General features: G+C 32.9%; 5 protein-coding genes across 9 annotated transcripts; 2 read left to right on the forward strand and 3 right to left on the reverse strand.

Annotated features, from left to right (window-relative positions):
• Window positions 1-2,683: 2,683 nt before the first annotated feature.
• On the reverse strand, window positions 2,684-4,099 carry LOC131663576 (leucine-rich repeat-containing protein egg-6-like). The gene has a single exon (XM_058934048.1). The coding sequence runs from the start codon at window positions 4,097-4,099 to the stop codon at window positions 2,684-2,686; it is 1,416 nt and encodes a 471-aa protein (XP_058790031.1).
• Window positions 4,100-8,110: 4,011 nt separating this feature from the next.
• LOC131663634 (polyribonucleotide nucleotidyltransferase 1, mitochondrial) lies at window positions 8,111-11,210 on the reverse strand. The gene is made up of 6 exons (XM_058934133.1): window positions 10,952-11,210; window positions 9,884-10,801; window positions 9,443-9,810; window positions 9,210-9,370; window positions 8,797-9,108; window positions 8,111-8,713 (listed from the first exon to the last, which is right to left on the reverse strand). Exons 1-6 carry the CDS (start codon window positions 11,107-11,109, stop codon window positions 8,324-8,326), a joined length of 2,307 nt encoding a protein of 768 aa, XP_058790116.1. The 5' UTR covers window positions 11,110-11,210; the 3' UTR covers window positions 8,111-8,323.
• Window positions 11,211-11,268: 58 nt separating this feature from the next.
• Window positions 11,269-12,764, forward strand: LOC131663638 (complex I intermediate-associated protein 30, mitochondrial). 2 transcript variants are annotated; one of them, XM_058934140.1, is made up of 3 exons: window positions 11,269-11,499; window positions 11,608-12,034; window positions 12,242-12,764. In XM_058934140.1, the coding sequence occupies exons 2-3, from the start codon at window positions 11,709-11,711 to the stop codon at window positions 12,762-12,764; spliced, it is 849 nt and encodes a 282-aa protein (XP_058790123.1). In that variant the 5' UTR covers window positions 11,269-11,499; window positions 11,608-11,708. The 2 variants fall into 2 exon arrangements, with proteins under 2 accessions (XP_058790123.1, XP_058790122.1); XM_058934139.1 differs by having other exon boundaries at window positions 11,271-11,499; window positions 11,664-12,034.
• Window positions 12,765-12,855: 91 nt separating this feature from the next.
• LOC131663636 (probable cardiolipin synthase (CMP-forming)) lies at window positions 12,856-18,710 on the reverse strand. 3 transcript variants are annotated; one of them, XM_058934137.1, is made up of 5 exons: window positions 18,583-18,710; window positions 18,067-18,235; window positions 13,591-13,953; window positions 13,264-13,521; window positions 12,856-13,140 (listed from the first exon to the last, which is right to left on the reverse strand). In XM_058934137.1, the coding sequence occupies exons 3-5, from the start codon at window positions 13,900-13,902 to the stop codon at window positions 12,856-12,858; spliced, it is 855 nt and encodes a 284-aa protein (XP_058790120.1). In that variant the 5' UTR covers window positions 13,903-13,953; window positions 18,067-18,235; window positions 18,583-18,710. The 3 variants fall into 3 exon arrangements, with proteins under 3 accessions (XP_058790120.1, XP_058790119.1, XP_058790121.1); XM_058934136.1 differs by lacking the exons at window positions 18,067-18,235; window positions 18,583-18,710 and adding an exon at window positions 14,252-14,375 and having other exon boundaries at window positions 13,591-13,989; XM_058934138.1 differs by lacking the exons at window positions 18,067-18,235; window positions 18,583-18,710 and adding an exon at window positions 14,252-14,361.
• An 80-nt stretch (window positions 18,711-18,790) lies between these two features.
• On the forward strand, window positions 18,791-25,317 carry LOC131663635 (synaptotagmin-16). Of its 2 annotated transcripts, none has more exons than XM_058934135.1 (8): window positions 18,791-19,095; window positions 20,695-20,871; window positions 21,047-21,157; window positions 21,248-21,315; window positions 21,396-21,581; window positions 22,058-22,378; window positions 23,843-24,196; window positions 24,774-25,317. In XM_058934135.1, the coding sequence occupies exons 1-8, from the start codon at window positions 19,062-19,064 to the stop codon at window positions 24,984-24,986; spliced, it is 1,464 nt and encodes a 487-aa protein (XP_058790118.1). In that variant the 5' UTR covers window positions 18,791-19,061; the 3' UTR covers window positions 24,987-25,317. The 2 variants fall into 2 exon arrangements, with proteins under 2 accessions (XP_058790118.1, XP_058790117.1); XM_058934134.1 differs by having other exon boundaries at window positions 18,793-19,095; window positions 21,020-21,157.
• Window positions 25,318-25,338: the final 21 nt, after the last annotated feature.

Consider the following 25,338-nt stretch of genomic DNA (forward strand, 5'->3'; position numbering starts at 1 on the left):
AAATATTGAAGCATAAGAAGAATACTTATTCTTGAATTTTTATATTTTTCATTGCATAACTTCTTGAAAAGTATTGTTTTATAAGAAGAAATGGCTCTTGTCCATTTTGAACTGTTGCTTGATAGGCTTTTTAATGTTTATATTATCATTAGAGTGATGCAATTTGATTAATTCTATTTATTTAGTGAGCACTTAAAGCTTCCAATTGTAACGTGTAAATCTCATAACGAGACAATATGATGAAAACAAATTGCGTAATCCTTATCTATATAATCATGGCACTTATTTTTACAAAAATTTTGAATGAAATTATTTTGTTTTCGTTATAGATTGAATAAAATTATCAGAATCATTATTGTAAGTTGTTAGCACATCCAAACTGAACTGATTTTTTAAATAAATATTATTGAATATAGGAAATAGGTGTCGATTCAACACATATTGAATAGAGCGACCGCTTGTCATTAGGTTCCGAAAAGTTCACATCAGCGCTCCTGTCGGTGGAATCTGTAAGCCGAGTTAATGAGCTCTTCTGTTCTTATTTACATGTATTAATATAGGCATATCATAGAACTTTTATTTTTTATTATATTTTGATTCAATTTTATACTTGTATTGTTGACTCAAGTTATTGCATATTCAACGTAAAATCACAGTATGGAATATCTTAAAAAAAGATCTCGTATTTCCTGCTGCGTGAAAGGTTGTAATGCTCGAGCTTTCACCGACAGCGAGCTGAGCTTTCATACTTTTCCTGTATACTAACAATCAATCTGTCCCACCAGGGAAATATTTCGGAAAAAGTTGAATACGTAAATTTGAAGTACTAATGGATAAAAGCTTTGAAGATAATAGAAGATATTAAAGTATAAAATTGAGTAAATATACAAGTATAAAATTGAGTCAAAATATAATAAAAAATAGAAGTTCTATGTCATGCATATATTAATACGTGTAAATAAGAGCAAAAGAGCCTAATAACTCGGCTTACAGATTCCACCGACAGAAGCGCTGATGCGAACTTTTCGAATACTATTCCCAATACACAGAGAAAATATATAAATATATAACTCACAGATAATAAAAAAAAACAACTGAAGTTATCCATTCAAAGAACCTGCTTCCTTGTTTTAAACACTTTTGATGATTCTGGCTCAGAAATAGATTCTTTAATAAAAGGTATTTTTTTGAAACTTCATGGTACTGTTTGTCGTAGTCGATATTATTGTTATCAATGTTTAATCAGTATCTACCATTGTTATGTGATTTTCTTTCAATTATAAGCACATAAATAAAAGACTTGTTATATTCTCCGACGGCGCCTAAGTTTAAATTGTAAAAATTCAACGTAACATTCGGATTCGCACATAATTTATCGATGTCAGTATTTTCATCTCATAGTTGATATTGTTGTTTGGTTTTCTGAGAAACCGCTATAAGCAATAAGAGTATAAGAGGTAAAGAAGGTGACATGTTGATTTTACTATAAAAATAGAAAAACAAACTATATAATATATTATCTTTCCTAAAATTAATCATAAAAGTTTAAATTATATATAGAAAAATAAATTTTACTATTATAAAAAGGGATATGAAAAATGTCTTTATTATTAAAATTACATATTCTTTAAGATATACATAATTATAGTTACAAAATATGCTATGGGCTAATTATGAAGGCAGTTGTTTGGTCAAAAATTCAATTAAATTTTTTAAATCATTAAAAAATTCAGTTAAACCTTTCACAAATACATAACGCCTTCATGCTGATTTTCGCACAAGGGATTACAAAGTAAAATCACTTCGGAGCTAGAGAGTATCATATAACTTAAATTAAAGCATTTGAATCTCTCGTTCACAAACATCCTTATAAACTAGATAAAGATTTGATATTTTTAACGTCGCATTTTCTCACGCTACCATTTTATATATCAGATATAATTCTTAATGCGTGCGTCATTTACTCCAATACAAACAAGATCAAAACAACGATTTATTACTTTTCAAGGAGGTCTGTGAAACCTGAGGGAATATCTATGCGCTCGACAGTCATCATCGGGCGCTGATTTCCTTGCACGCGACACTCGACTTAACGGTAATAAATTTTCCAAGACACGCTCGGTGACTTTTAACGCGCTCGTATAAATTTGAGCGCAATTCACAATGGGAACAAGAATGGGAAAGAAAATGAAACGAAAGTTTAAAATGCATTGCGAGCGAATATTTTATAGCTCAAACGTATTTTAGTCCGATTATTTCGTTGCCGGATTTACTACTCTAACTATCTGGAATACTAATACGCTTGTAAGACTCAATATCATATGTAAAAGTACACGTGAACCAGAATTTCAACTTCAAGTGTGATAGTAAATAGTGAGGGATCTTTTTTATAACGAATCAATAACTTCGGTACAAGGATATTCTTTATGCTAGAAAATAAAATAAGTGTAATGAATTTCCGTTTTTAAACATATTTCATCGTATATATTGCCGATTAAATAATATCGTTATACAATAAATGTGAACTACTGTAATGAATTATTACACAAATTGGTGCTTTTTAATAATAATAAACTCTATGTGAAAATGTGATTATTTTTATTGGATTACGAAATGAATATTTTAATTACAAATGAAATATGAGGATCGCATAGTCAGATCAGGTATGAAATTATTTTTCGAATTACAGGAAAAATATTTCGTTATCGTTACACGAACAATCGCACTTACGAGATTCCGCGCTCAATAAATTTTTCTGCACGTCACTAGTAAAATCAAACAACTGAATAGTGACATTTGGTTGATTCCTGACCTCGGTGAGTAGCGAACCCGTGTACAATTGCGCAATCCAATTGTTCTGCGCGTACACGTGCTCCAACTTGGCAAACATATGCACAGCAGCAAGGCCAAGATCGCTCAGGCTTTTCAACCTGTTACCGTCGACATACAGGCTGCGCAGATTCTTCAGCCGCTCCAGCCACGAGCTGGAAAACGTCGTAAGCAAATTATTCGAGAGTTTGAGAATCTCCAAGTGAACCAGTTTGTCAAGCGCGCCCTCTTCCACGAATTTGATTTTGTTATCGCTCAAGTCAACGAACGTGAGGTTCTCGATCTGGCAGAAGGAGTCGCTATTCACTGCGGGCAGGAAATTTTTAGCGAGTTGCAGGTGCCGCAACGATTCAAGATTGCACAGTTCTGGTATGGTTTTCAGTAAATTGTCCTCGAGTGACAAGTATTTCAGTTCCTCGAGCTTCTCAAAAGTGCCTTTTTGTATGCTGTTGATCTTGTTGTGCGACAAATCCAAGTGCACGATGTTGGCGGTGTCGTCGAAGGCATCGGAATCGACGCTCGTTAGCGCGTTGTTCGATGCCGAAAGCCAGCGCAGATTAGTCACTCCCTCGAGCATAAGCACTGCCTCGCTACAGTAAGACTTACCGCAAAGCCTCACGAATTGGTTACCGTCGAGGCGTAATCTGGTCACCGAGGATAAGCTACTCGCGTTCAAGTTCTCTATGCCGTTATACGCCAGGTCTATAGCTGTCAACGTCGCAGGCACCACATCGAGAAAGCCGAGCTTGGACTTTCCCAAAATGTTCGACGATAAGTTCAAGTACAGCAGTCGAGGCGCGAACAACAATGAGGTGATATCTTCAATACTGCAGTTTCTAATGTACAAGTAAGAGAGCTCGGGAAACGCGTTAACAAAATCAAGAGTTACACCTTCGCCAAGTGAATTTCCATCCAGTATAAGAGTGCGCAGGCGCGGCAGCGTATCGAGATTTGAAAAATTCCCGAGGGACAGGTGGTTTCTTGCCAGATTCAGGTAGAGAAGATTCGGCAGCGAGTTGAAGGAGCTCGGACAGACGTAAGTGATGTCGTTGTCTTCGAGGTTCAAGCAAGTAATGTGCGGACTTTCGCTGAAACCCGAGTCCAGGCGACGCAGTCCAACGTCGCGCAAATTCAGCGACAAGCCGGCTCGCATATCTTCGCACCTACCGCCGTCCACGTGGCGAGATTCGCTCTGTGGCTCCGACTTCGCGTCCGCGAAGCTTCTCGATAGCAAACTTAGGATGAGGAAATGATTGATTGCTTTCGTCATTATTGCTCTTGAGTATCTGGTAAATTAGGATTTATTTTAAGCAATATCCATAGTTTTTTTTACAGTGAAATATTTTTGCCGATTTAATGTCGCCGATTCCTATTTTATCAAAAACTTTTATTATTAAGCTTGGAATAATTCTAATTTTTTTGGACAGACAAAATTGCAAGCGATATTCATCGCTAAAAATAATCCGAACCCGTCTTCGTTCCGTAACGGTAGAGTTTTCAACAAGTTTAGATTTTATTTATTTCAATCCATCGTGATTTATTCAGATAAATGCATTCATTCATAGGTAACAAATCGTGATGAGCAAAGCAAACAATATGCTACATGTGACAAACGATTTTTTTAGATAGCAAAATGTTAGTACATATTATTATGAAATATATATCAATAATAACAAATTCTAATAATAATTTTCTTCTGTTTTTAAGCAGCTTTAATTTGAACTTAATAAGCGTCATTTAGCGAAGTTTATTTCATATTTAAGTGAAGTAGACAAATTTTACTTACGTTGAAACGGAGGCGCGAGCTTGAGAACAAGTTGCAAACTGACGAGTCGTCTGAACAAAATCACGCGCGTGTCAACTTGTGCGATTCTATTTTCACGAATTTGATTACAAAGCACTAATAAAACTGCAGTTCCAAATGCGATTTTTGAATCTCTATGTAAAAGGGAACGCATAACATTCTTTTCATAAATCATTCATTACAAACATACTTTTATTGCAGTCGGCGTTGACATACACAGCTAAAAGAACTTTCATTGATTTTTTTTAACTTTAATATTGAAAGTTCATAATTCAAATTAATTTTTTTCGTAGGGTAAATGATTGGTTATAAAAAATGTGTGATAGCGTAGTATACTTTTCATTTCATTCGAGATTGATTAAAAATTGTATAAAAATACTGATTATAACAATTTTTCACGTGTTAAATTTATATATACTATATTGCAAATAAATATAATAAGTAAAATATTATATTAGAATGAGTAAAACGTACAGTCACGTTCAATATTAAAAATATTTTTCATTCCAAGCGTACTGTGAATTATACTTTGTATTTTAATTATCACGTTGTTTTACATTATTAATATCTTCACTTAGATGAATTGTAACATTATCGGGTACAACAAATGAAGCTTGGGTATCGATATATGCCGATCGTTTGGGAAGGTGTAAATTTGTCATGTCTGATGATTTGACTTGATTTTTTGTTCTATCGTTGGAAACATACTGATCAAATTTGGAATTTTCAATTTGGAATTTGTAAATCTAATTTTAATTTGCATTAATACTGAAATATATACATTTTGCAGATGATAAAAGGTGCTTTTTTGAATATTTTGCAAATAGTTATTTGATTAATTTAGAAATTGGAAATTTGTCATACTATCGAAAGAATCTGTTTCACTATATTCAATGTCATATTTAAATATGTTAAAAATATTGCATTATGAAATATTGAGTGAGAAATATATTTATGTTAATTTATTTCATAGGTAAATGTTTTCAACTTACCAAGTTTTCCAAATTAATATCCAGTAAGTCTCTTAAATTGTTTAAAGAAAGCTTACTCATTTTTTAAAAAATTGGTTTAAAAAGTGATTGATTTAAGATCTAAATAATGTATAAAATCACAAAGTCAATAAAAGTTGTTCTGATAAATATTTCTGTCACAGTGAGTGTAGTGTTAGTGTAATTAATATTACGCTTGAAACAAAATGGAATAGACTATACATTTCTATTTTTTTTTTCATAAACAGTTCTTTTCCTTTTAGAAAAAAGAAAGCTTTTTTCTAAAATTGTTGCTGCGCACAATTATTTTAAATTAGTTTTTGTGTTCAAAAAATTGTCTTTCATAACAACAGATACATCAAAATCGTTGTTGATAAATCTAAATATTTTTTAAATTAGGTAAATTTTCAAATGCTTTAGGATATATGAAGTGTATATTAATTGGATTTTAGACACGTTATTAAAGAACTTTACAATAAATCTGAGCCAATTACATCCAAGATAAAACTATGAAAATTTAGACATACGTTTAAATCTTTGCAAATCAAATTTTCATCATTTTCATCATCATGTATTCTAATTTTTTAATCTTAAATGATTTTAAATTTAAATGATTTTTTATTTTCAAAAAAATGAAAAAAAAAACAATGTTTTATCATCAAACTGATATTAGAAAGAACAGAAATACAATTGTGAACAACATAGCTGAAATAATTAAAAATTAAACGAAAAATATGGATATATCTGAGATATATTAATTTATAATTCATTGATTTTGTGATTTAAATGGTCAGTATATATGAATTAATGAGTCAATTTGATATTTATTTAATATATTGATATAGTGAGAAGTATTTAATTACAAAAATTATGCGAATTATAAAAAATACAGAATTTAATAGGAATCCCAATCATAAAGTTAGACATTTTAAATAAACATCATTATTATTGTGTCAGTGGTAATTAATCTTATCACAAAGCCTATTTTGCAGAAAACTGTAATCGGAAATCTTTTGAAGAATCAATTCCACTCATTTAGAATTAAACTATTTATAAATAGGTACTTGTGATGTCCAGCACGTTTTGCGCGTTCATCTTTTTGGGTTATTGGATTCTTTCGTATTTATTTTAATGCAGGAATATAGATCAAGGCTTTTATTGGAGACATTAAAAATTCGATTATTCAATATGCGTTAAATATTTCTATGATTTGATAATATGTCTAAACGACGATATTATTTGTTGGTAAATAAATATGCAGTCACGTTAATGTACTTATCATTTTAAAATGTGATCAATAAAATTTTAGTCGTTCGAAATTCTGTGTTCAAATATTATTAAAAGTCAAGTTTAAAAATACGATAAAGATAAACACAGTACAGTATAGGTTCTGAAAACATAATTTTCTATAATCATATATCTTTCACAATGAAAATAAAATACTGTATTAGACGTTCACGGTTGTGATTAGATGCATTTTCAAAAGTTTTTCAATATTTTATATAATTGAATAAAGCCAAAATCACTGTATAATATTTTATTGGGATTATCATTCGATTTGTATCTTTTATTGTCTACTTTGTTTATTTGAAGTTAAACTTTCACATATAGAGTTCAATTAATTTCTCTATTGAGGTATCAGTCGGTTTTTATCACTGAAAAATGGTTCAAGCATTATTTTTTTATATAGATCAAAACTTTTATTGGCGAAATTGAAAATTCGAAAATTCAATTTGCATTAAATATTACCACGATTTGATATGAGACACAGCAGTTACACTGATACTTAATCATGATTTAAGGACTTTCTACATAAGAGCCATTGGACGTCAAACATTGGATGTTAGATGAATACCGAGGTAAAAAAACAAATTGGTTGTTTGTCATTATCTTACCAAAGATTTGTGTGTGGTCTGAAAAGATCATGTGGAACATTTATTTTTATTTTATGAATTAATGTGAAATAATTGATTTATTTTTATAACTTCGTGCACACTGTCGATCGGCTCTTATGTAGAAAGTCCTTTAAAACTATTATTGATCATATTTAAAATTTTTATTATAAGATTCCTGTGCTGAAAATTCAGTAAAAATTTAATGAAATATATGTAACTTATCCATCATGTTTTTTTTAAATATTTTGTAGCTTAATTTTTTTACTCGCCAAGGAGGAAAAAATAGCGACGTTGATATCATGACCATTCTAATAATTAACCTTCAGACAAAATGTAGAGTCGCTTTAACATGTGAGAATTGAAGATACTTTTTAAAAATTATTTAATTATTTATAAAACAAGTTTATGGCACGAGCCGAAGGCGAGTTATAATCAAGTTGCACGATGTTCCGAAATCGATACATAACTTGTTCATAATAAAAATTTCTGTATTTCACATTTACATAAAATAAATAAGTAGAGTTTATGTAGTCTTGTAATAAAATATATTTTATAAAAAGATTATTTTAAATAATTATTTACAACAACTGGTTTACTTTCTATTCTAATGCGATCATCGTGTCGACAAGGTAAACAGAAAATAGGAGTTTTTTTTCAAGTTTAGCGAATTTACAATGTACGATCACATCTTTACATATTTGCATATTTAAAAATTAATAAAAATATGAATCAATAACTTTCACACTTTACACTTTATTAAAAATGCTATGAAACCGCAACGTAATAAAAAAATAAGAACCATCAATTCAGGAATTAGTCCTGTTTAAGTTTTTCATAGCTAAATTTGTTGTTTGCAGAACTTTGCGTGATAGTCGCATAGCACCGGATGCTGGATCTCTACCAAAATATTTCACTTGTATTTCTTGACCAACTTCCATATTAAGTGCACTCGCATGTGTAACTTGCCTTTGATCTAACTGAGAATTGTGAAGAAGAGCTGGTGGCATATTAGGATAAAGAATTACCATCACCCCTACATCTCTGATTTCGACGATTGTTGCAGTGTAAATTCCTCCAAATTCTAATTTGGGTTCACGATCTTGCTTGAGTATTTCGTCGATGGTTTCTCTTGCCTCGTTCATTGCAGTTTGATTTGGTGCAAATAAAACGAATCGAGTATTTTCATCGTGGTTTATCTGTAAAAATAAATTATTATTAAATTGTTACGTTTATTATCAGGGAATTACTGGGCATATTTTAAATAAAATTAGAAACTTACATGAACACCTGTTTGAAGAAATATCTTTTTGACATTACTTCCACCAACCCCTAACAGCTTTCCTCTAAGATGTACTGGCACATCAATAACTTCAGTAATGGGCATATTATCTTTTTTCTCAATTCTTGGTGTTGCTATTACTTGGTTCATAATATTTATAATCTTATTTTTGGCCTCATTAGCTCGATCAAGACTCTCCATTATAATTTTTAATGGTAATCCAGAAACTTTTATGTCAGCTTGTAATGCTGTAATACCTTTCCTGGTACCAGCCACTTTGAAATCCATGTCGCCTAAATAATCTTCAAGTCCCTAGATATAAATAAAACAATTATATAATACAATATGAAAAATAAAATTTATGTTTAATGATTAAATTAACATTGAGATATAAATTAATAACGTTTGCTTACAAGTATGTCTGTGAGGATTCTATAATCCACCAGATGCCTTGTATCCTTTTCATATTTTGTAACTAATCCTATAGCAACACCAGCAGCAGGTGTAGTAACTGGAATACCAGCATCCATCAAAGCTAAACTGCCACCACATACAGATGCCATTGATGATGATCCTACAATACAAAATGATAAAGATTTTACTATTTAGGACTTTCAACAACCAGAAATTTTTGCAAATAGCGTACCATTGGATTCTAAAACTTCACTAGTTAATCTAATTGCAAATGGATAATCTTTTGGTAAAATAGCTCGTAACCCTCTTTCAGCCAAAGCTCCATGACCTGTTTCTCTTCTACCTACAGGACCAGTCCTACCTGTTTCATTAGTAGCAAAAGGTGGAAATTCATAGTGTAAAAAAAAGTTCTTTTCTTTTACACCATTTGCTAATGATGATATTGTGTCCATTTTTAAAGCACTATCTGGTGAATCCAGGGTTACAGTGCAAAGCACTTGAGTTTGACCTCTTTGAAATAGTGCAGAACCATGAAGAGGTTTAAATAAATTTATTTGACATGAAATATTTCTGATATCATTCAATTTTCTTCCATCACACCTGAAAAAAATAATGATTTTAATGAAAGTAATTTTATAGAACATTTTTTAATAATAACTTTTCAAATATTTACCTGCGATCAGATTCAAATATAAGAGATCTGAAAATTTTTTTACTACAGTCTGAAAAAGCTTCTGCAGTTAAGGCCACATCTAGATCTGAATAATTTGACTTCATAGTAGTTAATACATCATTCCTAAGATTACTGAGAGCAATATCTCTGGATAATTTATCATGTTTATGATCTGTAAATATTTCACGAAGTTTCATTTCAGATAAAGATTCTACTGATTCTTTAATATCTTCTGGAAGCTCTGCCGGTGGCTCTACTATTCTTTTAACTTTGCCAGATTTTTTCCTAAGTGTTTCAATTGCTTGGATTATAGATTGACACTCCTTTACTCCAGCTTTTATAGATTTTCTCATATCTTGGTCCAATACATTATTGGCTGATCCTTCCATCATAATAATTAAATTATGCTGTGCAGCTGTTATAATAAGATTTAAAGAACTTTGTTGTATTTCACGCCGAGTAGGATTTATTATTACTTCATTATCTATTAAACCAATTCTCACAGCACCAATTGGACCATTCCATGGGATATCTGATACTGCTAAAGCAGCGGAAGCTCCATTGATAGAAAGTACATCAGAGTCGTTGTTTCCATCTAAAGCTAACATGTTGCATATTACTTGTGTCTCATAGTTATACTTCTCTGGAAATAAAGGCCTCAAAGATCTGTCTATCAATCTACTTGTCAATATTTCATGTTCAGTCTGACCAAGCTCTCTTCTTAAAAAATTAGTTGGAATGCGTCCAGCTGCTGCAGCTTTTTGTTTGTAGTCAACAACCAGAGGTACAAAAGATGATGTACTAGAAGCATGAGATCTACTGACTGTTGTAACCATTACAGATGTTTCTCCTAAAGTTGCTATTGCACATCCATCAGCTAAACGAGCTAATTTTCCTGTTGAAAACTTTATTTGCCTTCTGAAATAAGAATAAATAATAAGACTATTAGAGAGTTTAAAACTTTAATTTTTATAAAAAATATTCTTTAATAAAAATAAATAAATAATGCAAAAAAATAAAAATAAATAATAAATATAAGAGGTTAAAAAACGTTAAAAGCATAAATACCCATTAGAAAACGTTGCTGCAGTTTCAGAACTTTGCAAAGAGCTTGAATCAGATTGAAAATTTTCTTGTGAACTGTAATTGATTTTATGTCTTTGTTTATTATATAAAGAAACTAAAGAGTTACGTTTCAATAATCTAATTGTAGCCATACTAGCCATGCTTGCTACTTTAAAAACTGAGAGACTGACTCGCTATACGGCGTACGACAGACAGCCGGTGTACAGATTCACATATAATGCACGTATAGCGCAACACGAACACAAACATCTCCAACATTTCATGGTACATACTAAGGTTAGGTTTACTCGTGGTTTTTGAGCATATTCTATTGCGAGTGCTTTAACCATACTGGCATGCTGTGAATTGTGATATATAAGTATAATACATACCATAGCAGAAGTAAAGTAAACGCGTGATGAATAAAATTAGAATGTAGCGTTATTTTTATTACACATATATATGACAAGACGTAAAATAAAAAATCAAATAAAACTCAGTAACGCAATGGAAAATTGATTATTATTAAACCAATTGCTATACACAACATGGTAATTATAACTCTTTTAGTTATTATTTTCATTGAACTTGCATGACTTAAAGTTACATCATTTTATTTTTAAAAGTACCGAAATTTTAATGATTATAAAATTTTATAGGTAATTCAATAAAATAAATTAATAATATGTTCCATTTTTTCAATGACGATTTCTAGTTTGCGAAAGCATTACAATGGGGCCAGCCCTTTGTACAGAAAATAATGAAACAACACCTTCATACCTCGAAATGTGTATATTTGTTTTATGAATCTCCTGATAAAGATGGATTTTGGAAGAAACCAGAAGAACAAAAAAATTTTGAATCATTAACTTTCAAACAAAAAGTAGGTTATGAATTTAAATTGTGGAAAAGTGCTATGCAACAGGCAATGATCAATTTTAAAGATCAGATGGTTACTGGACCAAGACTTATATTACATGAACATCAATTAGAACCTGTTTGGAGATTTACTGGAAATCCTGAAGAATTAAAGAAATGGATTGTCTCTACAGATAGTGATCATAGTATTGGACACTCAACAGCAGAGTAAGTTTATTTATAAAATCTTACTTTCTCAAAATTAATAAACTTTTTATACTCTCAAGATTTGCCAAAACTACTTATAGTTATAAATAAACAGCATTATACTCGATACAAAAAGCTACAACAAGCTTTTTAATTTTAATGTTTCTAAGTTATTTGAAATATTTATTTTCACAATTATATTACATTTCAATGCTAAAAACTTTACAGACTATGTTTCACTCAATATTCAAAAGGATTATTCCATGGATTTCTGGATACTAGACTACCATCTGATGGAAGAATAAAGAATACAGGGTTTTGCAATGCAAAACTGTTACCAAGCCTCTCTCCTTTCTGTAATAGAAAACAGTATAATTGGGATTTATATACACACTTAGTTTTTCATATAAGGGGTGATGGACGAGTTTATTCAGTAAATTTACATTCCCAAAGACACTCTGACATAACGCAGTATGATACATGGCATTATTTCATTTGGACAAGAGGAGGTCCTTATTGGCAATATGTGAGAATACCCTTTTCAAAATTTTTCTTTGCCTACAAAGGGAGAGTACAGATAAAGAACGAAAATGTTTCATTAAATGAAATAGGATCTATTAGTTTCACTATTGCTGATAAAATTAGTGGACCTTTCCATTTAGAAATTGATTATATCGCTGTAGAATATGATCCATCTCACATTGAAGAAACTGCTTATGAACATTACTACTTTGATCAGATGTTTCATTAGATTAACAGAGATATTCATTTTTTGTAAATAATTAGGTTATCATTTCAAAACAAAATTTAATAAATATGTACATAATTACATTATTTTTCAATTAATTCTCATTTTTACAAGAGGACTGCTTTACTGAACTACTATTCCTTGATAGCATTTTATAAGTATTCTTTGATACTAAGTAGCTTGCACCACCAGCAATTGTTGTAAATGCAGTGAGATAGCAAAGTCCTTGGAGAACTGGATGGTCCACAAATTGAAATACTGGAGCTGCTAATGTTCCAGCTACTAATAATAATTGAATGCCTGTGTTCAGCTTACTTATAAATGTTGGAGCCAACTGTGCTGTAGCATGTGTTGCATCAAAGTATCTTACCAATGTTTTCTGTAAAATAATTTTATTCGTTATTACAAAATAATGAAATTAATTAAAGCATTAATTTTGATTAATTGATTTATAATTTTTTTATTTATATTTTTTCAATAATTTTGTTTAATTGGAACTTACTGGTGGAGGTAATGATTTATAACGAACATAAGATGCTCCAGCTATTAAAGTAATATCTCTTAGAACTACTAGACATGTGAGAGGTATGGGGATCAATCCAACCCATGTTAATGTAAGAAACATTGTGCCAACCAATAGTTTATCAGCAACTGGATCAAGAAAGCTACCAAGCTTTGAAGCTTGTGAAGTCCATGTCCGTGCAACCCATCCATCAGCTAAGTCGGTAAAACCAGCAAAACCAAGTAACCACAAAGCTATCTAAATACAAAATATTTTTATGTATAACTAAAAGTAATATTATATAGTTATAATTTACATAATTTTTACCTCATAATCTTGTGATACAATCAAATAGCCCAAAAAAGGAGTTGATAATATTCTTCCTATACATAAAAAATTTGGAATAGTATAAATATTTTCTCTTTCTATGATTTCTTCTACTTTTTGTTTGGTCTGTTGAACATTTCTTTTAATTTTTTCTACTCTTTGCTTTGTTTGTTCTCGAGTTTGTTGAACATTCAGTATGAAGCGTGCCTTAATCTCCTTTCTTCTTGAGTGCCTTTGATTCTTGAGTTCATGTTTTTTATTATATGTACTATCGTTATTGTTATAATATAATCTTGGTCTCAAGTGTTTCATACACTTTTCAAACGCATAGTTGTTGAAGTTGAAAGTTCTACATCGTGTAACCTGCAGTAGTACAGGGAAGCTCATAATTATTCAATCCTAAAAACAAAAGTACTTTATGAAAAAAACCTCAATTGAACCACAATTTCTACCTGTATAATCTTTTCCTAATATTTCAATTATAAGATTTCGACATATATTTTTGTAATAAAATTATTATCTTGGAATATTATAAATGTTATAGGAATATTTTTCAATATATTTTTTAAATTACGAACGAATTCTTGTAATAAAATGTTCGAGGAAGAGGTTATCCGGCAGAACCAATTAAAACCTGTAATTTATTAAATTTGCGACTTACTTAAATATCTAAATAAACTTGAATTTTTGTACATAACGAAGCAATGAATGTTGATAAAATTTATTTAAATATAACTTTATTTAACAATTAAGAGTGTCACTAGCGAGGAGCCATGTTTATCGACACTTACAATCTACATGTAGACATGTGCTGTCTCATGTCTGGTATATATATATATGTATATTCTATATATATATATGTATATTCTATATATGTATATATATATATATATATATATATATATATATATATATATATATATATATATATATATATATATATATATATATATATATATATATATGTATATTCGTTAGTCGTACACTATATAGCACTACACGCAGGGCAAACGGGAAATCAGTTATGCTATATATATATATATATATAAGTTCTATTGTGTTACCGACTGAGTATGTAGAGCTTTTTTTAAATATCTAAGATGAATAAACTTGGTGGGGACATTCACTGTGCATACACAAAATGCATTCAATGATCTTATTTTCATAAAAATATTGCAAATAAGACAAAAACTTTGAATTACTGTGATTAGAGTTTTCCTTAATTAATTCCAAGAAATTTTTTATTAAAATAAGAATTAACCGAACTTTGTTTATGTGCAATGAATGAGCTCAAAAAAGTTCAATGAATTATAATATATTCATTAATTTGAATAAAAAGCTTTCCAAGCTTTTTTCTGTTCAGTCGGTAACGTAATAGAGCGTAATATATGATTAATTGTAGATTCTTCTTCCATGGGAGCTTGTAAATTTTTTGTTCAATTATAAAAATTATGAAATAAACATTTTTTAATAATGTTATGAAAATTGCTTGAAAATTACAATCACTTTCTTTTATTTACATACATAGCACAAATATAATCTGTAATCAAAACAATCATGAATAAATGTATATTTACATGCACAATTTAATTTACTAAATAAGCTATTATATATTATTACAAAATTTACAAAAAAAAAAACATTTACAGAAACAAATGAGCAATAAACGATTTTAAAAAATCATGCCATCTTAAACAATAAAACTAATTACATCCAATTTTTCTAATATTAAGCCAGCGTTTCGCTGACTCCTGTTTGTTAGCCTTTTCAAGGTTCCTGTATTAATAAAGATAACGTTACATAAGTCATATAATTAGTTAACATAATTAAAGTCAGCAGATAATCACAAACAACACTTACATACATACGTATATAATCAAACTCTCATAATACAACGCTTACGTTAAAACGTCTATTACGTTGTTCCTGTTTATTTAAATGACCAGAAACAATAAATCTACAAGTTTGAATTTTCTTAAACATTGTAAAAGTTAGACGTTTTTTATGAGTATAAGAGTTGTGTTATGAAAGTTTGATTATACATGCATATATGTATGTGAGTATTGTTTGTGACTATCTATTGTCTTTAATTATGTTTATATGTATAAATATTGTATGACTTATGTAATAGTCTTTATTATTAAAAGAACCTTGAAGAGGCTGACAAATAGGAGTCAACGAAACGTTAATTTACTATTAGAAACATTGGATCTGATTAGTTTTGTTGTTTAATATGAGATGATTCTCTAAAATTGTTTATTGCTCATTTGTTTATATAGCATGGAGTGTATTAGTTATAATAATTAAAAATATTTATTAATATTTATTTAAATGCTCCTCTCTTGTTATACTGTGTAAAAATTTAAAACCATGTTTTTGAAAAATTTTCTCATTTCTTCTTTCATATATTATCGTTTAAATCGAGCTTGATGTTGATAACTATTTTTAAATGTGCTTGCTGAAAAAAACAATCGGTTTTTAAATCGTTTACAATTAACATTTGTCAATTATTATTTAAATATACTATAATAGAATAATTTATCAGATCTGTTTTTATATCGATATTATTCAATATACTATATGTAGCAGTAGCAAATAAATTGAAGATCAGCAGAATTCATTTGTTGCGGTGTATTTTTATCTTTGTTAAGTTGCTTTATCTTAATTATTCGCTTTCTCAACGTTTCCAGCGCGGCTGCTTGTTAAATCATATCAAATTTTGACATGATTTTGTTCGCCCAAACGGTAAGAAATATGTTATGGTTGTAAAATATCTGAAAAAAATTATTGAATAATGTTGATTGAAATAATCTGTACTTTTAAAATCCCTTTTCATTAACTTTTCATTCTTTTCACGTTCAATCAAATTTAGTAACACGTTCAGTCGATCTGTAGATTACAACCATTCATATTAAAATATTAGTAGTCGTTCACTCATATATATGTTCATACGAGTATATATTATACTTTAAATCGGATTTTTTTTGATTATACTGTTTCCTTGAACGGTACCTTTGACAGTTTCACAGGTCGCAGGTACAAAGTTCTTATTTTTCTTTGATAATTCATTGAAGCTTATAAAATTATGGTCTTTCAAAAGTATTGTTATTTATATGTACATAAATTATTCCCTGCATATTATGTCGATTTGTACTTATTTGTATTAAATAAGAACTAAATCTGTACAAAATCTTTCGCTTAAGTTACCTGAAAAATTAATTTTACTTATTCAATCGAATTGTAATATTAGATGCAAGTTACTTCAATAAAAAGTAATTCTGTCAGAAACATATATAAGATTGATTTATGATAAGTAAATAGTTATCACATATTAACAAAAATATAAGCTGTTAATTATAACCAACGATCAAGATATTAATAAATTTATATGGATTTAAATTTATCGTCTTTAAAATGTGGCTATGATGGAAATGAATGAACATTTATTACTCATAGCTTAAATGAAATGGCATACAAGTCCTACGTATAATATACAGTAATCCCTTTAATATAAGGTAGGTATTATAAGTAGCTGTAAAAAAAAACTTTCCAATGATGACGCCGTTTCAATCGCGTAAAAACTTCTTCACACATGTGTATGCTATTAACAAATTACGCTAACTTATTTACACTTACATGTATCTATAATAAATAACATGGTTGCACATACCGAATGCGTAGATTGTTCTTACGCAGCAAAGCATGAATAAAATTTCTACATTAAAAAAATCGCTGTCAACTACATTAGCGAAATGCTTCTTTGAAAGAGTGAGAAAAATTACAAGATCGATCATTCTTTCATTACTTTAGTAGTTACATATATACTTACGCTATCTTGTTGATTATCATAAAATTGACGAGAAAGACAAACTTTCTAATGTACTAATGCTAGGAAGTAATGCGATTGATATGTTTATATAACAATTAGAAAATTTTCACATTCAAAATATACAGCTTTAAATGAAATACTTTGACAAAATATCTATATTCGGTGAATCACAAAAAGAACTGACTTCCGCAATATGTATATATTTGAAATACGTATATATATGAAAAAACTTTTAGCAGGAATTCCACGGCAACGAATACATTTCCACGGATATTTAGTATATTTGATTGATTTTAAAACAACACAATGCATGAAAGAAATCTAAAAAACATTGTATGATTATACGCATTCATTTTGAATAATAAGTTATCAAAATAATCAACAAATCAAAAAATGTTTTTTAGAAAAATCATATATAAAAATCAGATTATAAAGAGAATTTTGTTTTTTTAATTAAAAAATTCTCAATTAAATTTATAACAAATTAAACGAAAGCCGAGAAACTATATTGCTAACATACGTGAGTTGAATAAAAGAATATTTTGAAGTAACTATGAACATTTTTATTTATCTAATCAACAAGCGAAAGCCCTTTTCGATAACACAAGCACAAACAGCATACGAAGGATCTAAGCTGATCTGCTTACGTTATTTGTCTTCTACAGCAGAATTGGCGAAAAGTGCCGGAGGCGAAATTGGAATTCAGCATTTGAAGGAGAATGAATCACATTTGTCTTCCTCAGCCCTCAGTTACTTCACGTGTCATATCCAATATAAGGGGTAGCAAATTCGAAAGCGTCAACACCGAGCGGCACACTGATAAACATTTACGTCATACATATGTACACTCGCACGTGCGGGCAGAGAAATAACATTTGAAGTAGGATAAAATTAATATCATTCGAGATTACGGGAAAAAATTTACCGTAAATGTAAAAATAGTCCAGCTTAAGCCTTGCCAGTAGAAGAAATCCGCTACGATCGGACAATTTCGTTTTTTGAATATAAATAAAATAACAAATGTATAAAAGAAACAATGGATCCCGAATAAGCAAAATTCTTTTCAAATCTTTTCATTGATCAATATTCGCGCTAGAGTAGGTAATTTGAGCTAATTACCACGGCTACAAAAAAATCACATAAAAACGAATAAAGCGGCTCACAGTTGATCGCATCGGGAATCCCTAATGACAAAAACAAGAAATCTAAGTGAAGAGCCAAACACATATCGTTGGCCCTCTCAAGCTCAGCTTAGCAAGCTCATTTATCCGTCGCTCAAAGGGGCGCATGCTCAAGGGGGTGGTGGCAGTAGTGGTGGTGGCAGGAAATACTGGTAGAATCCAGTGGCAAGCGGCGTAGTCCGTGGCGGCAGTAGAGCAGCGCATCAAGCAACAGCTAGTGGTGTGGGCTGTGAACAACAGAGAGAGAGAGAGAGAGAGAGAGAGATAGAGAGAGAGAGAGCGCGCGAATCGTCGGCGTGCGTGCGCGTTGGGGGGACCGTCGAGGATCCCCCAGGATCGGACAGAAAAGAGTGCGTCTGCTGGTCGCGTGGAGAGTGAGATGCTCCGCGGTGCGGTCCGCAAGAAGCCCAAAGAGGCCGAACAGCCCTGAGGCTGATATTTTGCTGGACTACTAGCCGAGTATGACTCTGGCCGGATCAGACCATTTGCTTGCGGGTAAGTCCATCTTGCGTAGCCAGCCCCTCTTTCTCTCCTTCTCCTCCCTACACTCGACAACGACGGATAGCTTGCTTGCCTTTGTCCGCGACGCGTTTGTTGCCAAAGCGAAGCTAATTGATCGCCAGCACAATACGTAAATCCGGCCTGCCGCTGGTGGCTGCTGAATATTCCAGAAAGCCGATATGCAAGTCTATAGCCGTGTCTGTACGTAGACGCGAGCAAGGGGGAGGGCGCAGCACCTCGTCGCGATGTTTTTCCCACGAGTGCTACGGGGGAATTGCTGTCAAGGTCTCGCGGGTGGTCGCGCATTCTGCGAAGCATATCGTGGCACAATACGCGACTGCAGCTTCGCACGGGAAAGTCAGGTGCGAGCTTTGCGTCTACCTGTGCTACCGTGACGCTACCAATTGACCGTTTTGGCCGATGTACGACTCGCATCGTTAGAGGACAAACCGCATTGCGCAACGCCTTGTTCGCCGGATAATTTTTCTATTCTTCGGGATTTTCCGCTCGCTCTCTCTTCGATATTTTATCGACGTTCTCCATTCTTTAACGAGCCTCGCTTGCTACTTACACCTGATATAACTCTCGAGATCAATTTACAGTTTGGACTAGCTTATGTAGCACGTTAAGTCCCCCTCCTCTTTATCTATCCCTTTGTTAATAAATTTGATTGTCTTATCCGGAAGGTTGATCATTAAAAAGAAAAAAATAAACAGGTCACTACTTTGCCATTACTCGTCGTGATGTTGGCTTACTACGCAGTAAAAGAATTGTTTTATTATCAAAGAAAAGTCACCGTTGTCTCTTAGCTAATGACGCGAACAATGTTATCGATATTCAAATAGGCGATTCTATTATAAAGTATGATCGCAGTCTACTAAATTATTTTTTTCGAGAAGAGAGATACGGTCAAATATCTGTTAATTTAAGTTAAGTAAAATATACGCAGAGGGAAATCGCAATGACCGCCGACAAGAAAGTGAACCGCTTGAAATATTGTACTCACCCGGCGAGACCGAACATTCGACGCGTCCAATCACAAGAACTGACTCACTACGCCGTCTATAAACCTTTCCACTTTCTTGTTTACTCTATTTTTCAAGCAATCATTTACAGTCAATACACACGCGCTTGGCCCTCTTTTATTCATTAGTTGGATGACTCAACACTAGATCATTAATGTATATTTGATGTGTATCACAAAGATGATGCGTAACGCGCGACGTAATGTGAACAAAATTATAAATAAACTATAAGCTCTTTGAATGAAAGCTTACATGGCTTATGTTTACAGTAAACAACTTGAGCTGATGAAATTATGTACGTTATTATCGAATCAGCACTCGGCAAACAAAAACTTAAATCGATTTCAACTTTCGGACAGTTTCTTGATTATGAAAGGCGATTGATGATTTGCATTATTATTTACAAACGACACGAACTCTTTCATTGCAGTTATACTTGTGAAACTATCTTGAGCATTATTCTTCATCCCGCAATTTTCCGCACATAACGACCGACGTTAACGAGCCAATGGCTCGCAAGTTAATTATAACAAAATGCTAAAAGAAGGTATTATCTGTCACGCAACAGTGGAAACGACTGCGTTTCTGGGTGCCTGCGTTGGCTTCGTGGTATTATTACTGGTGGTGGTGTTGTACCTGTCGCGCAAGTGGTACTCCACGCCGCCCGTTACCACAACGACACTCTTCGGCGGTGTCTGCGTGCCACTTGGCGAGTCTAACAACGGCGCGCCACCTCAGAATCTAGGTATTGCTCCAATACTCGACCGTTTTGTCGCTTGCCAAATACGTTTTCTTTTCGGATTGTTCTTTCGAAAACTTGGAAAGTGCTATTTCACAATCGTAAAAAATCAAAATAGAATCACTCGTTTTTTTTGTTTTTTTTTTGCGTATAGCTAAGAATTATCCATTTCCGGATCCAGAGACAAGCTCGGATTCGGAAGAAGACGCTTTACGTCGGTTGAATTGCCGAAGCCATCCGCCCCCAGATACACTGACGATCCAAGCTGAAGATGGACTGTCGGTTATTCCAGGTATCTCCTAGATTTTCAATCTCGAGAAAGTTCACTCTCGTCACTCTATATAAATCGCGTGCGTAAGCTAACTTTTAATTAATATCGTAGATGCTGGATCAACCAATAACAACAACAATTGTACCGAGGACAACAACAATGCTACAGATCAACAACAAGTAAGATGATAAATAATTCAAGCTGTCCTTACCATGTAATGAATGACGACGTTAATGACGGATTGCGTATGTTTCTGCAGTGCATAGTTGAAGTAGGCTCTCCTACTGTTATTCTCGATAACAGGCAAGAGAATGAACCAACGACAATCGATGAGAATGTCGCCACAACGCCAACTGACACAGTCACCTCGCTCGCGACCTCGACTGAAGAGATGGCAAGTCTGGAAGTCGCATTCCTCTATGATGCACCTATGCGAGAGATGACGGTTCGTAATTATATTAATTTTATTCAAATATCATTTGATACATTAACTAAGATGCGAGATCATTGAAAGAAGAAGTTATGCACCGTTAAAAAACAGTTTCTTTTTTAATTGGCCTGTGTAACACGTATTGCTATTTTCTTTCCGAATTGGTTGGTGTTTACGTTTTATTCGCGTGATGTTGCGATATCAACTAAAAATCAATACGACATAAAACTTTTGAGCAGTTATTACGCCACGTCACGGCTGACTAAGCTTTGATGTATTCTACGTATCGCGTTCAACATTTCCAACTAGACTTGTATGCACGTGACAGCTTATCGATTTAACCATTTGATACGGATAAAAACTGACAAACAAATGTCATTTTACATGATTATACTACCTTCAGCAATAATAGCCGCGGCTGGTCGATCTAAGGCGTATTTCGTTTCGCTCGATCATGAAAATTAACGAATGAGATGCCACCCGTTGCGCAGGTCCACGTTCTCCAAGGACGTAACTATCCGTCTGGCATAAACGGCAGCCAAGTGCGTCTTGTACTACTCCCATCCAAAAAGCAACGTCGCAAGACCCGAGTACGCCAAGGCAACTCACCACAGTACATGGAAAGTTTCCTGCTGCCACGAGTCAATCCAGAGGATGTGAATGCCATGGGCATACGAGTACGCGTGTATTTGTGGGGTGGTCGGATGCGAAGGGAGCGGCTACTTGGCGAAGCTCGTGTCTCCTTTGACAGTATCAATTTACGCCTTGAGACTACGCTATGGCTCACCTTACAACCTCCACCCTCCTCTTCGGTGAGTTATCATTATTAATCGCACGACATTGGCAGGCCGACAGCATTCGAGTGATTTGTTGTGTGCCGTTGTATCATTAAATATTCAAGCGAATGCCAAACCTCGCTATACCCAATTATCTTCGAAATCGATCCGGGTAAAGGTCAATTAAACGCGATATATCGCTGCATCGCGAATTCGTATGTAATTTTTAGATTAATATTGAAACGAGGCAGGGAGAGGGGCGTACGACCGATCACAAGTATCCATTGCTGACAAAATATTTATCGATTTATCTCTTGCATTGGATTGTGTACCACATTAATTTATCGAAGAGAGCGCCTCCAGACAATCGGAATTTTATGTTTACTAGTGTCATAAAGCGCACCTAGCGCACTCGTCTCTCGATTGTATTCAGTAATATTCAGTTTTATGCTTCAATCAAATCAAAATTATTACAGGTGTAATAAAAAAGAAAGACACTACATACGTAAAACAATTCATACCATATACATCAATATCATACGTTGATATCAATTGATTTAGCAATCATTTCAAATCTATTAACGTAACAGATTTTCAGGTGTTTACCTGCGTAAATAATGCTCAGCGCACTAATTTAGTTTTTCTTTTTTCTTTTTCAAATAAACACAACCGTCATCTGCGCCTGACAATTTCATTTTCATCATTGTTTAACATTGATTGATTTATAGCTTTTTGTAAAATATCTCCATATCAACAGATATGTTATTTTAACTGTTTTTTCAACTGTTCATCCGTGACTTTTTGATGAGTTTTTTACATTTATGAATTAAGTTCCTAAAATTCTTTTCTTAAATTAACGGTACCGTAGCGCTGATTGCACCGAAATCAATTAACAGAATTTTATATGAAATATCGATTTATAATTTCCTTCATTGTTGATGATATTTATTATAAGCTGAACTTTACCATAATCGATAAATTTGTATGTCTTATAAATACATTTAATTAGAGTATTGCAGTGCATTAAAATTACTTTATCGTATTAGTTTACGGTTAGACCGTTGAGAGAATGTGGCTGTTATTGTCTTTTCAATGCCTACAAATTGTCTTAATTATTTTTATTCATCTAAATTATTGAGAATGATTCGATGCAAAACTCCTCGATTTATTGTTTAGCACTTATTTACTCATAATTGTGACTCACGTGACTACATTCAACCAATCAGATCACGAATAAAATGATTTCACTTGACAACCCATCACTATTTTATATAGGAGGAGGATGATAGAAGGATTGGGTTAAGCCAATAACACGTTGTTGTTTCGGGGAAGCGAGGATCGATATACGTATTATATTTCGTCAGTTCGATATATAGGATTGAAAGCTTTCAGTTTGATTGAACAGCCTGAATGTGACGATTCCATCGGAACTCTCATACGAGGAAATCGAACGTATCGATTTATATGCACGATCAAACGAAAATGTGTTCGCGGTCACAGGCTCAAGAATGGGGAACGACGGCAAGCTTGACGCGCAGCGACTCGACTGGCTCACAGCAATCGGTACAATCGTACGCGTTGCCAACGACCCCACCGTACGGCAGCAGCATGAAAGGTGGCAGCGTGGCCGAATTGCTTGTCGGGTTAACGTACAACGGAGTGACCGGCAGATTATCCGTGGAGATAATCAAGGGCTCGCATTTCCGTGGTGCTTGCGGCAACGACACCAAGCCACCCGACACGTACGTCAAACTTGCACTCTACGACAGCAATGGGTATGAGATGGGACGAGCTAAAACGAGCCTCAGGCGTGCTCAACCAAATCCTCTCTACAAAGAGACATTCATTTTTCAGGTGAGAGATTTATTATTAACCGACTTCCTTTCATTTCATTATTTGCATGAGGGATTCCGTTCTCTCTTTCATTCATTACTCAGCCGTCTGCTCCATTATGAGATTTTCTTTTCCGGAAAGTTTTATTGATGATGTGATAAAGAATAACGATGCGCGGATCATTCGTTCATAGCGTTTATTCTATTTAATTTTTTATTTTGTTACCTCAATAACATAAATTTCATAAAATTACTATACTACGCACAAAGTAGTATTTATAATTTATGAACACTAGAGAGGAGCAATGTTTGGACAGCCAATCTCTACGAGAAATATTCAATCATGATCTCAATTTCTAGTACATTTAAAATGTCTTGATTCAAAATATCTTTCGTTAACGGCACGTGCTTCTGGAAGTCGTGAAGTACAAAAAATATATATCCATAAACGTCGCTAGCAAAAAGAAGATCCTAGATTTTTCGAATTTTCTCAAAGGATTCCGCATTTCGCCGATAAATCGATAAACTGACAATAAGAAAAAAAGTAATAAGGCAGGATAAAAAAGAAAGTCGATAACCAATGCTAAAAACCATTGCAGGTTGCCTTGTTCCAACTGGGAGATATGACACTGTACCTGTCGGTGTACAATCGTCGGCGCACGGCAATGGGCAAGAAAGGTCGCGAATTGGTTGGTTGGTTGTGTTTGGGCCAGAGTTGTTCTGGAGCTGACGAGTTGCAGCACTGGAACGACGTGCGCTCGTATGCTCAACCAACTCAGGTGCAGCGTTGGCATTCGCTTCTCAGACCTTGAAAGGCATTGACCTTGTAAACCTGGAGAAAACAATTAATAAAGTCATTCTCTTTCTCTCGCGCGAGACAAGATGAGAGTGAGTCAAGTCAACTCAGGCGTTGGAAATTTACCTCAAAGAGGCCACGCCTATTAAAAACGCAGTCAACTTTTGCCAATAACTGCCCGAGAATCAAGATCGATATATGTTAAAAAAATAAAAAAAACACGCAACAGCAAAAAACACAGAAGAAAGGCCCAAGTCAATATTGTAACAAGCGGTTTCCTCTTGTGTCTGATGTCACTTATATACAACCAAAAAAATAAAAAACAAAAAAAAAACAAAAAAAAAAAATAGAAAAAAATAATGTTGAGA

The sequence above is a fragment of the Phymastichus coffea genome, unplaced genomic scaffold, assembly GCF_024137745.1.
Source record: "Phymastichus coffea isolate CEN01 unplaced genomic scaffold, Cenicafe_Pcof_1.1 PCOF00036, whole genome shotgun sequence".
NCBI classification, from domain to species: domain Eukaryota; kingdom Metazoa; phylum Arthropoda; class Insecta; order Hymenoptera; family Eulophidae; genus Phymastichus; species Phymastichus coffea.

What these genes read in the sequence shown, in the direction of transcription:
- LOC131663634 (XM_058934133.1), bottom strand. Translation starts at nt 11,109, where the DNA reads ATGGCTAGTATGGCTACAATTAGATTATTGAAACGTAACTCTTTAGTT. An exon ending in GAATCCTCACAGACATACTT is followed by an intron (nt 9,109 to 9,209) that starts GTAAGCAAACGT and finishes ATTTATATCTAG; the next exon opens with GGACTTGAAGATTATTTAGG. An exon ending in TTCTTCAAACAGGTGTTCAT is followed by an intron (nt 8,714 to 8,796) that starts GTAAGTTTCTAA and finishes TTATTTTTACAG; the next exon opens with ATAAACCACGATGAAAATAC.
- LOC131663635 (XM_058934134.1), top strand. Translation starts at nt 19,062, where the DNA reads ATGACTCTGGCCGGATCAGACCATTTGCTTGCGG. An exon ending in ATCAGACCATTTGCTTGCGG is followed by an intron (nt 19,096 to 20,694) that starts GTAAGTCCATCT and finishes GTCACGCAACAG; the next exon opens with TGGAAACGACTGCGTTTCTG. An exon ending in ATGCTACAGATCAACAACAA is followed by an intron (nt 21,316 to 21,395) that starts GTAAGATGATAA and finishes ATGTTTCTGCAG; the next exon opens with TGCATAGTTGAAGTAGGCTC.
- LOC131663576 (XM_058934048.1), bottom strand. Translation starts at nt 4,099, where the DNA reads ATGACGAAAGCAATCAATCATTTCCTCATCCTAAGTTTGCTATCGAGA.
- LOC131663638 (XM_058934139.1), top strand. An exon ending in ATTGGACACTCAACAGCAGA is followed by an intron (nt 12,035 to 12,241) that starts GTAAGTTTATTT and finishes AAAACTTTACAG; the next exon opens with ACTATGTTTCACTCAATATT.
- LOC131663636 (XM_058934136.1), bottom strand. Translation starts at nt 13,977, where the DNA reads ATGAGCTTCCCTGTACTACTGCAGGTTACACGATGTAGAACTTTCAAC. An exon ending in TTGTATCACAAGATTATGAG is followed by an intron (nt 13,522 to 13,590) that starts GTAAAAATTATG and finishes TTTTGTATTTAG; the next exon opens with ATAGCTTTGTGGTTACTTGG. An exon ending in ATAAATCATTACCTCCACCA is followed by an intron (nt 13,141 to 13,263) that starts GTAAGTTCCAAT and finishes ATTATTTTACAG; the next exon opens with AAAACATTGGTAAGATACTT.